General features: G+C 34.3%; 1 protein-coding gene across 1 annotated transcript in view; it reads right to left on the reverse strand.

The window, feature by feature from the left end:
• The window catches only part of RPS6KA6 (ribosomal protein S6 kinase A6), a gene marked incomplete at both ends in the record, with an annotated part of 96,628 nt that extends 80,560 nt beyond the window's left edge, over positions 1-16,068 (reverse strand). Inside the window, one exon of the mRNA XM_080909986.1 lies at positions 15,955-16,068. Coding sequence (XP_080766112.1) covers positions 15,955-16,068 — 114 coding nt within the window. The remainder of the gene's footprint in view (positions 1-15,954) is intronic.
• Positions 16,069-16,500: the final 432 nt, after the last annotated feature.

The following is a 16,500-nucleotide window of genomic DNA, read 5'->3' on the forward strand; positions in this document are numbered from 1 at the left end:
TCTAAATCCTGACCTTTATTGAGGAAAATCCTAAGCATTAACAACTCCTTGATTAAAATTATGGGAGTAACTATGTAATCTTGTACAAACTTTAAGCATACCTCCTAAGTCTATAATAATATAATGAAAATTATATACTTGTACTTAAACCAACTTACCCCATTTCTGATTGTCCTTTACAATTTACAAAAATAATTATCACCTAAATGAAAATATATGCTTAGAATTCTCACGACCTAACACTTGGGAGGCAGAGGAAGTCAAATCTCTGTAGATATGAGGCCAACCTGGTCTAAACAGAGAGTTTCAAGTACTCAGAACTAGAAAGACCCTATCTCAAAAAAAAAAAAAAAAAAAAAATCTAATCACCGAGACTCAGTGTTGAATCACTTATCTAAAGTCTGTGCACTCAACAAAGGCAGAAGGACTGTGAGATACAAGCCAAACTGGACTATACAATCTGTCTTGAATCTCCTCTCCCCTCCCCTCTCCTCCCTGCCTCTTCCTCCTCTCCTATTCTGTCTCCTCTCTTCTCCTCTCCCCTACCCTCTCTCCCCTTTACCTTCTCTCTTCTCCTCACCTCTCCTCTCTCTTCTCCTCTCCCCTCTTCTCCCTCCTCTCTTCTCTCCTCTCCCATCCCCTCACCTCCAACTGTCCTCTCATCTCCTCTCTTTTCCTCTCCCTTCCCCTATCTCTGTCACTGTCTCTGTCTCTGTCTCTCTCTGTCTCTCTCTGTCTCTCTCTGTCTCTCTCTCTCTCTCTCTCTCTCTCTCTCTCTCACACACACACACACACACACACACACCTGTGCACAACACGTATGGCATACATGCACACATGCACATGCCAGTGTGCACATACACACACCTGCATTTTTAATTGAAAAGAATTCTAACCACTACTCACTAAGTTTATAAATAAAACTTAAATTAAACTGAACCATATAATTTAAGACTTATTAAGATGTTACTCTAAGTAAATATGTGTCAGAATCATTTGCAAAGATCATCAAAACACAGATTGCTGAGTAGATCCCCAGTGTTTCTTGTTCATAAAATCTAGGTTGAGGATTGAGATTTTGCAATTCTACCAAGAGATATTGTGATTGTGATGAAACAAAGAGAATAAACTCTAGGAACTATTGTTCTATGTTACAATTAGTCAAAGTATAAAAGATACTCTAGAAAACTCTTTGATTCCAAAACCATAAATAATTTAGCCAAATTTCAGATATCAAAGCAAAAATAATAGGAATTTGTAAAATAACTACAAATTTCAACTACAAAGGAAATTTCAATTAAAATGCTTTATAAAAACACTACTTGTGCATTTTAAGACTTCATTGTATGAAGTATTGGCACTCGGTATTACTATACATGGCTGAACATAATAAAAGTGCCCTTTTCCCTTATGGCTAGTTAGCAGTTCAACTGAGAAATTGGGCAAAATTGGATATGTCTACAGAATAAGATGAATGCAAAGACGAGCACACACACACACACACACACACACACACACAAAACATATGTACGAGCACACACACACACACACACACACACACACACACACACACACACACATATATATATATATATATATATATATATATATATATATATATATATATATATATATACAGTCTGAGTAGGTGATAGATGGTTATTTCTCTCCAATGTGTCAGAGACAGCAGGTTGAAATTTTGCCCAGTATTAGGACCTCAGGGAGATGCAGCACCCTGGATAGCTCCTTTGAAAAGACCTCAGATTTGAGTCCAAGACTCACCTGAGTATCATACCACCACTACCCATTTTATTTTCTTTATTTAAAAATGTGTAATTTTTTTAAAAGGCCATGCTTTTATGTTGTGCCAAGTCCCTAGGAAATCAAAACTAGAAGTTATTTTCATTTCCAAGTATTTTACAGAGGTTTTCAACTTTCCTGATACTGTAAACCTTTAATACATTTACTCAGATTGTGCTAACTCCAACCATAACATTATTTTTGTTGCTACTTGATAATTGCAATTTTGCTACTGAGAGGTGCCTCAGTTACAATGCCATTGAAAATGTGTTTTTCCAATAGTCACCACTCACAGGTTGGAACCACTGATCTAGAATAACAAATGAAGGATAGATATATGTTAGAATAACGTGAGCAACACATAGATGTCTATAATCCCAACGAGTCCTATGAGACAAAACAAGACCTTTCAAAATAGGTACTGAATCTAGAAGAGTGGCATATACATATTATTCCATCATCTGGAAAGCCAAAAAAGAAGAACAATTGCAAGTTCAAGACAAACCAGGGTTATAGTGAGACCTTGGCTTAAAAGCATGGGGGTTGGAGTACCGTTGAACGTAACAATGCACACTTGTAATCTTGGTATTTAGTAAAATGAAACAAATGGATCCAAAGTTTGAAGTTAGCCTACACTATATAGCAAGACTTTGAGATAGATAGATGATGATAGATAGATAGATAGATAGATAGATAGATAGATAGATAGATAGACAGACAGACAGATAGATAGACAGACAGATAATAAAAGCTGAAAATTACAATAAAGGTCTCTTTATAAAACCAAACATATTTGTCTCATGGTATCTATCATGGTTTCAGTGCAGGACCTTCCATAAGTAAATATTTAAGTTCTTTATTTATATTGTATGAACTTTTCACAAAATGTGTATGTATGTATGTATGTATGTATGTATGTGTATACTTTCAATCATGTCTAAAATGTTTATAATACCTCATGAAATGTAAATGCTACATAAATACATATGCTGTGTTCCTTAGTGAGTAACTACAAATGGGAAAGTCTAGTTTATTCCGTACAATAACAATCCTATCAAAATTTTATACTGAATTTGTGGACAAAAATCTATGAAGAATATGTAGAAATTCAATGAAACACCCAAAGTAGTATTTCTTAGCTCATAAATTTTAATCCATTTGGTAAAATAATTTTGTTTATATAAAATTTCCAGAAGCTGGTATGTTAACACACAACTTTAATCTCAGCACATGGAGGCAGAGACAGGCATCTAAGTTCAAGGCTAGCCTGGTCTATGGAACAAGTTCCAGGACAGCCAGGGCACAAATCAGGTACATAGTCCAATATAATAGAATGGGAATTTAGAAATAAACCTATTCAGCTACAGTTAACTGATATTTTGACAGATCCCCCCCCCCAAAAAAAAAACATTCACTGGAGAGGAGACCTTTCAAAAAGTGGTTCTGGAAACTAAATATATACATCTCTCTGCACAAAAATCAATTTAAGTTGGATCAAAAAATCCTTAATATAAAACCAGAGATTTTGGAAATACTTAAAGAAAGCATAAAGATAATATTTCACACTACAAACATAGGAACTTTCTGAATGAGACAACAGATTCTTGGGAAATACTGAAAAGAATTGACAAATAAAATTACATTGAATTAAAGCCTTGGTCTTATAAAACACTATTAAGAGAAAGACAAAAGAGACCCAAGAGGAAAAAGTAAATTGAAACTACACACAACCTTTATGTTTAAGCAACTTGGCAATCTTTCTACAAAAAAAAATATACACTCATGAGGGGAAAACAAATGAGGAAATATTAAATATTATTAGCCATCAGAGAAATCTTCATTAAAATCACAGTAAGATACCACTACATACTTACTAGAGTAACTAAAAACCAAACCACAAACTCAAGCAATAAAATGTTCTGAATAGCATGAGCCTTAACAGAACACCATTACATTATTTCTAAAAGTGCAAATTGCACAGCCAATATAGAAATGTGTCTGCTTATTTCCTAAAGTACTAAATGTACACATATATGACTTAGTACCCCACTCCTACACATTTAGTAAGAACAATTAAAATGCATGTTCCCACAGTAAGCACTATGTGAATGTTTATAGGCTTTTACTTGTTTTGCTTTGCTTTGTTTTCTGGTACCAGAGATTGAACTCAGTGTCCCAGGCATGCTAGATCGGTACTTTATCATTAAGATGCATCTGTACCCCCACTGAATTTCTTAAATTGACTCAATAAATTTCCCAGGATGGCTTTGAATATGTCGTGTGGTCCTAACTGGCTTTGAATTTAGGATCCTCCTGCCTTAGCCTCCAGAGTAACTTCGGTTACAGCTTTAAACTATGACCTTTGGCTGTATGTGAAACTTTTCAGCAGTTTTACCAATAATTCTCCAAACTGGAAATCCCCAAACAGTCCAAGCTGAAAATAGATAAACAATGTGTGGATCAAATTATAAAAAAGGATGAAACTAAATGGTAACAAAAAATAGCAAATTACAAATTCATTCTTTTCAGGTGAAAAAAATCAAATGAAAAGTTTCTCTCAATAATTTATGTACAAGATCTTGGAACATAGCAAATTTAGAAAATGAAACATTCTAAGTAGTGGCTAGAGGCTAAAAGAAATGGATCTTACTCAAAGGCCTGAAGTTTGGTGGAATGATAAAAATAATCTGGTTCTATTTACATTACTCTATTAACATATAAAAAGTATTTCCTGATAAGCCTGTCTTATAACAATGTGCATTACATAAACAAAAGGAACACCCTGATACACAATGTATGACTAATAATTTAATAAAAAAAAGAGATGTAGTGGCACAAACCTGCTATTCTAGTAATTGGAAGGCTGAAGCAGGATTGTGAATTCAAGATTAGCCTGGACCACATTGTAGCCTCTGTCTCTGAAACCTAGCCTACGCAGTAGGCTTTGTCTCAAAAAATAATGAAAGGTAATGTTAAGAGTATTGGTAGTGGAGTAGGGAGAAAAACAGGGAGACTTGAAAAGATATTCTGAGCTACAAGCAAATTTTAATGGGTAGAGATGTTTACACCCATACTAGCCCTTGCAACCTTAGCTATGGGTGGAGATGTTTATGTGATGATTGTATAGACACATATACTCCTGTTTAGCAATAGCCTGTTCTGCCACCTGATTTTTCCCTCCCACTAACATATTGAGTCACTGTCCTTCCAGAGTTTCAGTGCAGCACAAGCAACATGCTCCCTGCAATTGTGCAGAGCACCCGAACATTAAAGACTAGAATGATTACCATGGCATGCTATCTCCTAGAGATATCCACTCCACCTGAAATATTTTAACAGATGCAACTTAAAAAATAATGAAATTTACATATTTTATTAGAATGCAGATACATATTCCTTCAATTGCTTTATTAAGTGTTAGAAAAATTACTTATATTTCTTAAACATATTTTATTGGCTTTCCTTTAATATACTATATAAGAGAAAAGGGAATGATTAAATTTGTTTTGAAATGAAAGAAAATTGGTTAAAATGTATATATACGAAAACAATTCCTTTGAACTGCAATATCACTATACATTTGTGTAAATACAACTAGTACTAATTCTGATAACATGTTCTCTAAAAGTACCAAATAATACTGCTTCCTTTGCACTGATTTTTATAATTTCATATGACAATTTCATTCAGTTATGGTCTTTTTGATGATCAAATAATTACACTGTAGCATTAAAAATAACTTGAGATGAAAATAATTCCCCCAAAGAAGTAATATCTTAAACATTTTAATAGAAAAGGTAGCCAAAAGACTAGTCTGTTCAGTAACTAGCACACCTCCCAAGCAGGTGGCTGCATGCCATTGCTAATTAACCAATTTCTTAATCTTAATTACACCTGGGTTTTTCTTTTTTTTTTTTTTTTTTGGAAAGCAAATGTGTAGTAGAAGAGGTAGTCATTTATTAACACATTCTCACACATGCATATACATATATAATTTACTTATGCTGCATATGCCCCAAAACAATTTAAGAAGCTACGTTGTTTATCTTCACTGAAGCAAAGAAATGGGAATTAAATAAATGACTCAATTTAATAAAAGTTAAATTATCCACAGATACCATCCATCCTCTCTATATGGAATATATCAAATTGTAATAACCAGATAAATGCCTCCATATTATGCCCACTCCCTCAACTTCTCTTTCTTCTTTTCCAAGCCCCTGTCACTTCTGCATCTCACTCCATCTTCATTACTTCTTGTACTCTCTTGTGACATACTGTTGGCCCTCAAGAGCTCCTAATTTATATTCCCTGCGTTCTGTTCTTACTGCTTCCCTGTATCCTTCCCAGGCCCTGTCTTTGACTCTTTCTGCCACCATTTATTACTTTGTCCACATTCCTGGTTCTTACTTCCTCCTCTGATTTAAGATCCACTTACCAATAATCATCACCTGGCACTACACCCTGTATACATTTCAACTTCCCTTTCAGGGTGTCTTTAATTTCTGCAGTTAAACTTATTCCAAAGTAGACATTCTAGTTTACTGGACTTATGAAACTCAAGCAACTCAACTCTCATGGCCTTTGGCTCACCAGGCTTTGACTGAGTTCCTATTCTGATTTTTGAAATGTAGTAAATATATTATTCTTTGTTATCTTCCTTACAATATATTATTATTAAATAGGGGTGCTAGAACAATTTATCATATGATAAATTCTGTTCATAAACTTGGCAGGAAGCATATATCTTTGTTGACCAAGATCATGGATTTAGTATAAGGAATGGGATTGAGGGTTTTAAATATAAGACCTTGATTCAAATAAACCAATTTTTCATCCAATATCTTATTACATCTCATAATTTTCTTATTCGTCTCAGGTTCTACAACAAGAATTTATATCATGTGGATGAGATATCTAAATATTTTCCTATGCTTATTAATGAGCAGTAGCAAAGCAGAAAGAAGAAAACTGATCAATATTTATAAAGATAGATAAACTTGGAGGATACATTGATGCAAGATTCTGAAAGCATGCAGGCCAGCATATTATCTCTAGTAAATCACTTAGTGTGGTGATACTAAGCTCCACTAGCCAAAAAAGTTAATACAACACATTTATCCAGTAAAAACATTAAGCCTATCAGCACATACGTAGGGAGCACCAGAGAATTAGGCCACATAAGCTCACCCCTGACTACCATCTGTTATAAACAATCGACAGCTTCATCCATTTACTCACCCACAGTTTTTCTTCATAGAATATTGATTCTTTCCCATTCTTTCCCAGCCAGATTCAAGCCCTTGCTACTTTATACACCATACACGAATGACTAGATAGGTGTTTGCATTCATGTCAACATCTCAAATAATGATACTTATCAGTCCTAATTGTCTTCCTCTAATATGGCTATTTACTCAGACTTGAATTACTGTCATACATTTATTTAGTGTGCAGTATAGGAAGGGAACAGTGCACTATTGATCTCAATTTGATTAGAACCAACACTCGAACATTTACTAGAGGCATTGGACTCTGTTTAGATTACAAGATTTCCATCTAGCATAGAAGATAATATGCGTCCAATTTTAAAAGCAGATTACTTTTGCTTTTCTGCCTGAACTTCTAAAAATAATCTGCATTTTTATTTCCATGTATATTAGGTAAAATAGAATTAGGTCTATTATATATGGTGCATCTTCTTTACTTGAATACGGATCTGCTTTAGAATTATTCAGTCATCATAATAAATAATCCTGTCTTATTTTCTGAGGTAAAAGTCAAAGTGCCAAAAAATATTTAATCAATCTGAATTTATGCCCATTATAGAAATGAGCTGTGTATCATCACCAATACAGGCTCTGGCAATTTTTCTTTTCCATTATTGGTAAGAAGATTTACTTCTGGATAAACTAGTTATGATTTTTGCTTTTTAGTCTGCCCAAGAACTAAACAAAATGAGCAAGTCTGGTTTACATAAAGAATATAAAACTCATCCTATATTTCTGGTATTTTCCTCCATTGAACCTGAGTTACCAATATAGTGCCCAAATACAGTGATGCAAAGAGATTGACTTGATCCAAAATGACAATTGACAACTTCCAGTACTTTAATTCTCTCTCTCTCTCTCTCTCTCTCTCTCTCTCTCTCTCTCTCTCTCTCTCTCTCTCTCTCTCTCTCTCTCTCCTCTCTCCCTCTCTCTCTCTGTCTGTCTCTCTCTCTCTGTCTCTCTCTCTCTCTCTCTCTGTCTCTCTCTCTGTCTGTCTGTCTCTCTCTCTGTCTCTCTCTCTCCTACTCTTCTAGAATCTTCAGAGTGTTTTTTTTCTCCTTATATGGTATTTTTGAGAAGGGGAGGTAGGAGAGGATTGTTTCCAAAGGCTGACAGTGTATTATAGAATACCTTAGATGCCTTCCTACCAGCAACATTTGACTACAAACTAAAGTCAGCATCATTTGTCTAGATGGGGAAATTATTCATGACAACATTTGATCTAATAACATCTGATCTTCCATAGAAAACATCAACAAAAGAAGATATGTTTGCCAAATCTTATCCTATATTCACTTACTTTTCCTTCTTGCCCATTTCTCTTTGCTGACCGAACCAAAGATCAAATGCACAGGAAAAATCCTAGCACATATTTTTTAACAAGCCCCTGTGTTGTTCATATATAGTGCATGTTTAAAAAAATAAGCATCTGGTGCAGGATACTTAGAACTCAGCATGTTCAGAGCCTAGAGTATGGGGGAGAGAGAAATACAGTGAGAAGGAAGAAGGTGGAGGATGCAAATGAGGAGGAGTAAGGAGGAAGAAATGGAGGGACTGAGGGAAAGCCTTGCAAAGAATGTCATCTGACAAATTCAAAAAGGTATTCTGCTGTTTAATTTTTTAATTTTTTGTTTCAATGGATCATTATTCCAGCTGACATTCACAGTCACTTTGAATATCTAATTTTATAATAGAATATTTAATCATAAATGTTAAAATGTGAAAAATAAAATTCTAAGTAGATAAGTTAAAAGTATGTTTTCTGCTTATATTGAGAAATAAAAGCTGTTTTAGCAAAAATCCCAAATCACTATATTTGATAATTTTGCATATTATCATTTAACAATATATGCATTTATTCTTCTATCCATTCAACCAGAATTTCATGAGCATCTGCAGGTACTGCCCTCCTCCTCGATCTTGATCCAGGCTCCTTTAGCCCTTTTTTACTCCTTCTTGTTACTTACTCCATTTTGTCAGGCACTGGTGCCTCAGGACAGAACACAAAGGAACAGGACAAACAAAGTATTAGCTGAATAAGGATGATACCAATGCATGTGCCAATGTGGACAGAGAAAACTCCAGGAAACCGTAACCCTACACAAAGTACAATAGGCAACTGAGAAAAGATATGATCTTGAAAGCACATATAATTATCTAAATAGTTAAATTATTAAAATTAAAAAAATATTAAAGCTGGACATGATAGCACATTCCTTTAATCTCAGCAATTGGGAGGCAGATCTCTAGGAAGTTAAAGCTAGTCTGGTCTTCATAGAGGGTTCCATTACAGACAGAACTACATAGAGAGACCCTGCCTCAAAAGATAAAAATTAGCAATATTTGTTACTCAGTTGTAGTATTCTATTTGATCCATACTGGTCAGGCAATTTTCCAAGCAAAATTAATGAAACATGAGTTTAGAGATAAACTGACTTTAGAAAAAGTTCAGAAGAGTGAGGATTACAGATTTCATTAGAAAAAATAACTATGAATGTTTGTGGTCAAAGTGTTCAGTGGTAATTTCAGGAGCTTGGTGAACTATCAAGGCATAAGAAATGAGTTCTAACTTTCTAGCTAGATAACATGTATGAGAGCCTAGGTTCAATCCCCAGCATCTCTTAAATAAATAATCAGAGCTTCTTAGAAATCTGAGACCAAAAAGTCATTTAAATCTATGAGTATGATGCCAGCCTGTGTACACAGTCAAAACTCATCTCAAAATATAAAATAAAACAAGACATGTAACATAATAATTAATTTCAAACTGGACACAAAATCTAAAATAATGTTTCCATCTTACAATATTTACTTTATTTTAGTCTCTAGCTCAGTAAATCTTTCATTCTCTCTGCTAACTTTCTGACCTAGCCTGTATCTAACATAAGCATTACTTTCCTTTCACACACACACACACACACACACACACACCGAGAGAGAGAGAGAGAGAGAGAGAGAGAGAGAGAGAGAGAGAGAGAGAGAGAGAGAGAGAGAGGCTTTCTCTGTATCTGTTAATATCTCTCTTGGGTTCTAAATATGCTCTCTGGATGTCTGCTAGACATCAAAGAAACTTCTTATTCACCTTAATTCAATGTGTCATAAACTAAATCAATCAATTTTCTCATCATAAAAATTCTACTACTGGCCTTTTGTGCTCTAGTTCTGTTAATGCCATATTGTATGCATAGTAATTTGCACTAGAAACATTGTTGCCTTTAATTCCTCCATACTCAGCTTTCAAACACACTTGTCAAATTGTCAGTTCTGTGCAAAGAAAGCTAACATACCTGTACTTTTCAAAAAACTCATTTGCTCTTTTAATGTTTCTCAAACAAAATCCAAAATCTTTAGTCTATGAGCTTTTGTAAATATAACTTTAGTCTTGATTTGCACTGTTTTATATTTAATGTTTTATTGCAGTTTTATATTTAATGTTTTTACCCATGCCAACTCTTTTCTGTGTTCTCAGAATTTGTTCAGCTAATTTCATCTCATATATGAATGTCTAAGATACTGCTTTCTTCTTTTCCTAACTCTTTTTCTTCAACCAGATTATCTGAGCACTTGGAAAGTACCCTGAGCTTTAAGTTTGTATCACTCATCAGTGACTAACACAAATAACAAATATTAGTTTTTGACTTAAAATTGCAGCAGATATATAATCATATATATATATATATATAAAACACAAACCCATAACAACTATTGCCAACTGCTTTGAGAAAGAAACACTATCTGTCTTGTTGAATTGCCTATTATCGCTATTTATATTGGCCTCTGCCACATAGGAAATAGTAATGATTATTGGAAAAAGAAAACTTCTCATATGACTGAATTTCTTGACTGTTTGCTCTCTATTCTTCTTTTGATCCTTCCAGCATAATCAAGTCTCACCTAGACTTTATTGAGAGCTTTCAAGTGGACTTCTTGAGTTTCTTCTCAGTCTAAATTGTGATGCTAGTTTACAAATTCTCCAAGATTTTTCTCTTTAAATATCTTTTGTTTCTCACAAATGTCTTACTCCTGATGTTTTTTACAAATAAAAATGAGATATTTCTTGCCAAAGTTCACCATTTCTTATATGTGAGTCTCATGTATCAGTAATACTGAAAGCAAACAGACTACATCCTGTCAGTATGGAAAATGAACTATACCTGACAGAATGCAGGAATATCAAAAATAGGACTTTAGAATTTAAAGTTTAGAAATAAATGTAAGATGACTTTTATAACATTTACATTTTATTGAATATAGATGTTCATATTAGCAACTAGCTTTTAAAAAATCAAATATAGATGATAATATTCGATATCGAATCTAAACTCAGAAGCATAATTTCTTCATAGGAACTATTGCCTGCATCTCATTCTAACCGCATCTACTGGTAATTTTCGTTTGTTCTTTGTAATATTCCAGCAACACCATCATTCTTTCCATTCTTTATCTTCCCCTAATGACTCCTTGGTTCAGTGGTCGGTTATTTCAACTTGCACTCCCTCTCTTTGGGCTTCATACTTGAAAAGCTAAATAGTTTCTCTTTCTTTTTGTTCCTTTAGTATCACATATATTTTTTATTATACTTCTAATCTGTTGATATATATACTATGAAATCATTTGACTATTATTCAATTCCCCACTAAAGTGTAAGGTGTATGATTGCCAGGCTCAGGGCTGGAGAGATGGCCCATCAGTTAAGAACAGTTGTTTCTCTTACAAACAACTCGAGTTCGTTTAGCAACATCCACATAGCGGCTCATAGCTTTCCATAATTTCAGTTTTGGTGGCTCTGATGTCTGCTTCTGAATACCCAAAATACCAGTCCCACATGTGGTGCATGCGTGTGCATGTGTGTGTGAGTATGCATGTGTGTGTGTGTGTGTGTGTGTGTGTGTGTGTGTGTGTGTGTGTGTGTACAAAGGTAAAAATAAATCTAAAAAGCAATGAAGCAATGATAAAACTGTATCTACTCTTTGTTGCCATTGTATGTATCTATCATGGAGAATAATAAAGTGTACTAATTCCTCCCCACACAACTTTAATTAATGAGATTTCTTTATTATCATGTATTTCCTTTTATTTATTTCCTAAGTCTTTATATATATTTTTTTTCTTAACTATCTTAAAAACAAAACAAGCAAACAAACAAAAAACACAGTGTGGTGGAGGTGCACACCTTTAATCCTGCCATTCAGGGGGCATAAGCAGGTGGATCTCTGAGTTCAAGGCCAGTCTGATCTACAGAGAGAGGTCCAGGACAGCCAGGGCTACACAGAAAAACCTTGTCTCAATAAAACCATAAACCAAAACAAAACAAAACAAAAAGGGAACTGATACAATACACCCATCAACAGATGAAAACATCAAAGACAGTATTTGTGGAGTTGCATATTTTTTCTTTAGCCATACAAAGTTGAAGCCAAAACCTTTAAAAATTTTGCCAGTGTCAATGAGCCAGATCATATCCCAAAGTAACCTGCTGTAAAAAATACATTTATTTTTTTAACTATAGCATCAATTAACAGTTCTATTGATGAAGTACCTCAAGACCCCTTTTATCATAAACAAGCAGCAGGGTAATGTACTGAGATACTTGTGTGCAAACTGTTTTCACCACGTGCTGTATGACTTTGGTCACTTTTGTTATCTTGCCTTTCAGTTTTTCCATTTATAAACTGATTTAATTATATGCATTCTGTAGAGTAATTTTGAGAGCCATAAAAGATAATGTTTACTATTACTTTGTAGGGAAGGAAACTGATCATGAAAGGTATTTTGTAAATGTGTAATATTCCAATGGATATCCATTTTGTCATTGGTTTTTCTGATCACATATGTACAAAATCCAAATTGTCATATTTTCTGTTTCTTATAGCCAAGATACATCCTCAACTCTAAAATTATAATTCAGTGAATCTGTGCCTTGTGCAATAGTCACATTATCAGGGTAGATTTGGTTTCCTGGATGCCTGCTTTCCTACAGAATGATAAAAAGTTAATAATGTTGCACTTTCTATTGCTTTAAAGCATTTTTGTCAATAAACAACTATTGTTGCTTTGTTTCTGTTCATAATTTAAACTAACTGATTTTAGAATAAAAGTGAGTGTTTAGTTCCTCATATAATCTCCTCATGTCGGTCTCTGCATCTGTGCCTATCAGTTTCTAGATGAAGCCTCTCTGATGACAATTATAGACACCACAAGAACACAGCCCACAGGATCAACTAAGCAAGGTTCACAGAGACTCAGAGAGACTATACTGACAGTCAGGGAACCTGCATAGGTCCAACTTATGTCCTCTGAATATATTTTATTGTTGAGTAGCTTGGTGTTCTGGTGGGATTCCTAAACATAGGAATAGATGTGCCTTGACTCCCTGATCTGCATATGGGACCCTTTTCCTTGTCCAGCCATGATATGAGGGTGTGTGTCTAGTCTTAGTATAATGTTATGTTATGTTTGGTTGATATCCCTGGGAGGCCTGCTATTTTCTAAAGAGAAATAGAGATACAGTGGTTCTGGGGGAGAGGAGAGGTAGGTAGGAGGGACTGGGAGAAAATTTGGTAATGTAACATATATGTATATATATATATGAGAATAAATAAATAAAAATGCATATTGCAATGTGCAAGGGATCATGTCACTATTCATCCACCCTTGTTTGCAGCTTCCTATTAGTATGTCTCATGTTGTTTATCTTGCTTCCACTTCAAATGTTAATTTTGGAGTCTCATTTTTTGTTATTGAAGACTTTTAAAACATTTTAAACTATAAATACAAGAGGCATCTTGAATCTATCATGTTTCCCTCTTTCTTAATAAACTTGTCATCATAAAAAATTCTTAAAATTCACACTTATTTTTAAAGAATATTTTTTCTTATGAAAATTCAGCAAATCACTTATTTAATTACTTATCACTAGTTCAGTTAATGTTTAGGCCCATAAATCAAAGTAAAAGTTGAAGGTTTAAGCAGTTTTCTGAACAAATGCTACATTTGTAAATATTTAACACCACATTTTTTCCAGTTTTCAAGCAAAACTCACAGTTTGCTTAAAATATCCAGGTACTATAATTGAGGTCAAAGAGGTCATCTTTCTGTTTGAATCATGTAGATAATTGCTTCAATTCTCCACTTCACTTTGTGTGAAGTAAGTAATTGAGTGAAATTTCAACTGAACATTTTACTGAAAAAAAAAAGTCAAAAATGAGTGTTGATTATCTTTAAGCCCAAACAAGTAGCTAATTGCCTGAAATTGCCAGTTGCTTGGTCATGCAACCTCGGTACATTTAGACATATCTATGTTGAAATTGGAGAAAGAAAAATAAACATCATTTCAGCATGCCTACCACAGTTTTCAATCGTATGCACTCGATGAGTTAATAGCACACTAAAAATGGCCACTTTCCTCCAATTTCTAGTTTCATCTCTTAAAATAAATGCTTAAAAGAACTTATGCCTATATAAAATAAAAAATGAGAACAGCTTAGCAGCCTAACTTATTTCAACCAATTGTCACAAGCATTTGGTTTGCATGCAGAGAAAAATTATTTAAGAACTAGTGTAATCTGATAAAACAAAAATGTGACGATTAACTAGAAGTATTTTCTTTTTTTTAAAGAAATATTTTCATATATATCATCTTCACTTTGCTAGATCACAGCCTTGGAAGTTAAGCTAAACAAATGAAAAATGTGTAGGCACATTAGAAACCAGGGGCAAGGAGGTGGGGTGTTGTTAAATATTTACAAATGTAAACGAGGTCTGGGAAATCTTAAAGTCTATGAAGTTGTTTAAAACCCCCCAAGGGCAAATGCTATCAAAATTATAATGAGAAACAAAATGGATGTTTAGGAATCCAATTTTCCCCCTTTGAACTGGTGAATGAACCTTATTTCACAGACCTATATTATTTAAACAGCTTTCTAAAAATCTACTAATAAACTGTCCACTTTGCTATATGACCAGTCAGTACTAAAATCATTTCGTAATGGTAGCCTTTAGTCTTATTCTAACAAAGCTCAGAGGGGAAATTTTCATCTATATTTCAAGTGATGCTAACTTTTGAGTATTTTAAAGTGAGTATTAAGTTATGCTACAACAACCTTGACTTACTGCATGGCATCAGTCACCTCATTAAGCAGATTACAGGGAAAATGTTTAGGAGTTGTCTGACCCATTTCTTCTACCCTCATATAATGCCTCTCCAACTTTTTGAGGACTTATAATACAGTTAACACTTAAGGGCTTTTTGTTGTCTTTTATAAAAACAATTTTCTAAGAATTTGAAAGGGATCACTTCAGTTTGCTTTCCATGGACCTTCCCTAAATACTCCATATTTTACATAGATAGGTTGTCGATGCTGAAACTGTACACATTACTTCCTCTAAAAAGCATGATAAAACCTTAAATGCATAATATGTCATGATTATATCTCAGCCCCTCTCTATTTTATTATTAATATATCTATATGTTAGAACATGTTCAATGTTTGTGGCCATAGGACATTCTGTTACTGGTATGTTTGACCTATAGTTCTCATGGGCCCTACACAATTATTTGTTATATTTATACATACCCAGTTCAGGACCATCTTGTATTCATTTCTATAATCTGGTATTCCTCTGGATTTGAGTTTGCCTTTAATAGACTTTGTCATGTTTATTTTTACCCACATCAGCTTGTCAAAGATGTTTGGAATCCAATCTCAACCCATTTCCCCAACCCCAACTCTGGAAAGACAGAATTGACTGAACATATATAAATTCTTTGGTAACAAACATCATACTGCGTCCACACAGTCATCCCACATTCTACATTACCCACTCCTCTGCTACTTAGTCAGAGCCTATTAAAGTTTAATGACATATTTCTAAATATTCTTACCCGACTCCTGGATCGTCGACGACATCCAAAAAATGGAAAGCAACAGAACAGGTTCAAGTTCGAGTTGGACCTATGGCCAGATGGTGTTTGTCGTGTCCTTCTAAAATTCAGCATGATTCAAAGTGGGTTTGTCTGGAAAAAAAATATTACTTGGGGTGAAACAGTGAAAGGTTTGTGAAACATAGCAAGCAATCTAATACTTGAGGAAGGAGAAGGCACATAGTAGGAAAGGTTCTCAAATTTTAAAACCTCACCTTAATCCCTGCTCTCCGGGGATTCTGTAGTATATATTCTAAAAAGCACAGCAACCCATAAGCTATCTCTTTTCGGGAAAAGATGGGCAGAATGGTGAAAGAGTCTAACCCCTACAAAACCTAGACTCACATGTCCCTCAGACTCAGAAAGAAAAAAAAAATAGGCCACATGCTTTTCCTCTATTTTCTCTTGGGACATTCATTTACCCTTTCTTATTTAAATTCCTGGCATTCCCATCTCAGAACTGTCTCTATCCTTGGGCAGTTCCTATCATAAATATACCCTTCCAAA

Source organism: Micromys minutus (genome assembly GCF_963924665.1).
Source record: "Micromys minutus genome assembly, chromosome: X".
Taxonomy (NCBI): domain Eukaryota; kingdom Metazoa; phylum Chordata; class Mammalia; order Rodentia; family Muridae; genus Micromys; species Micromys minutus.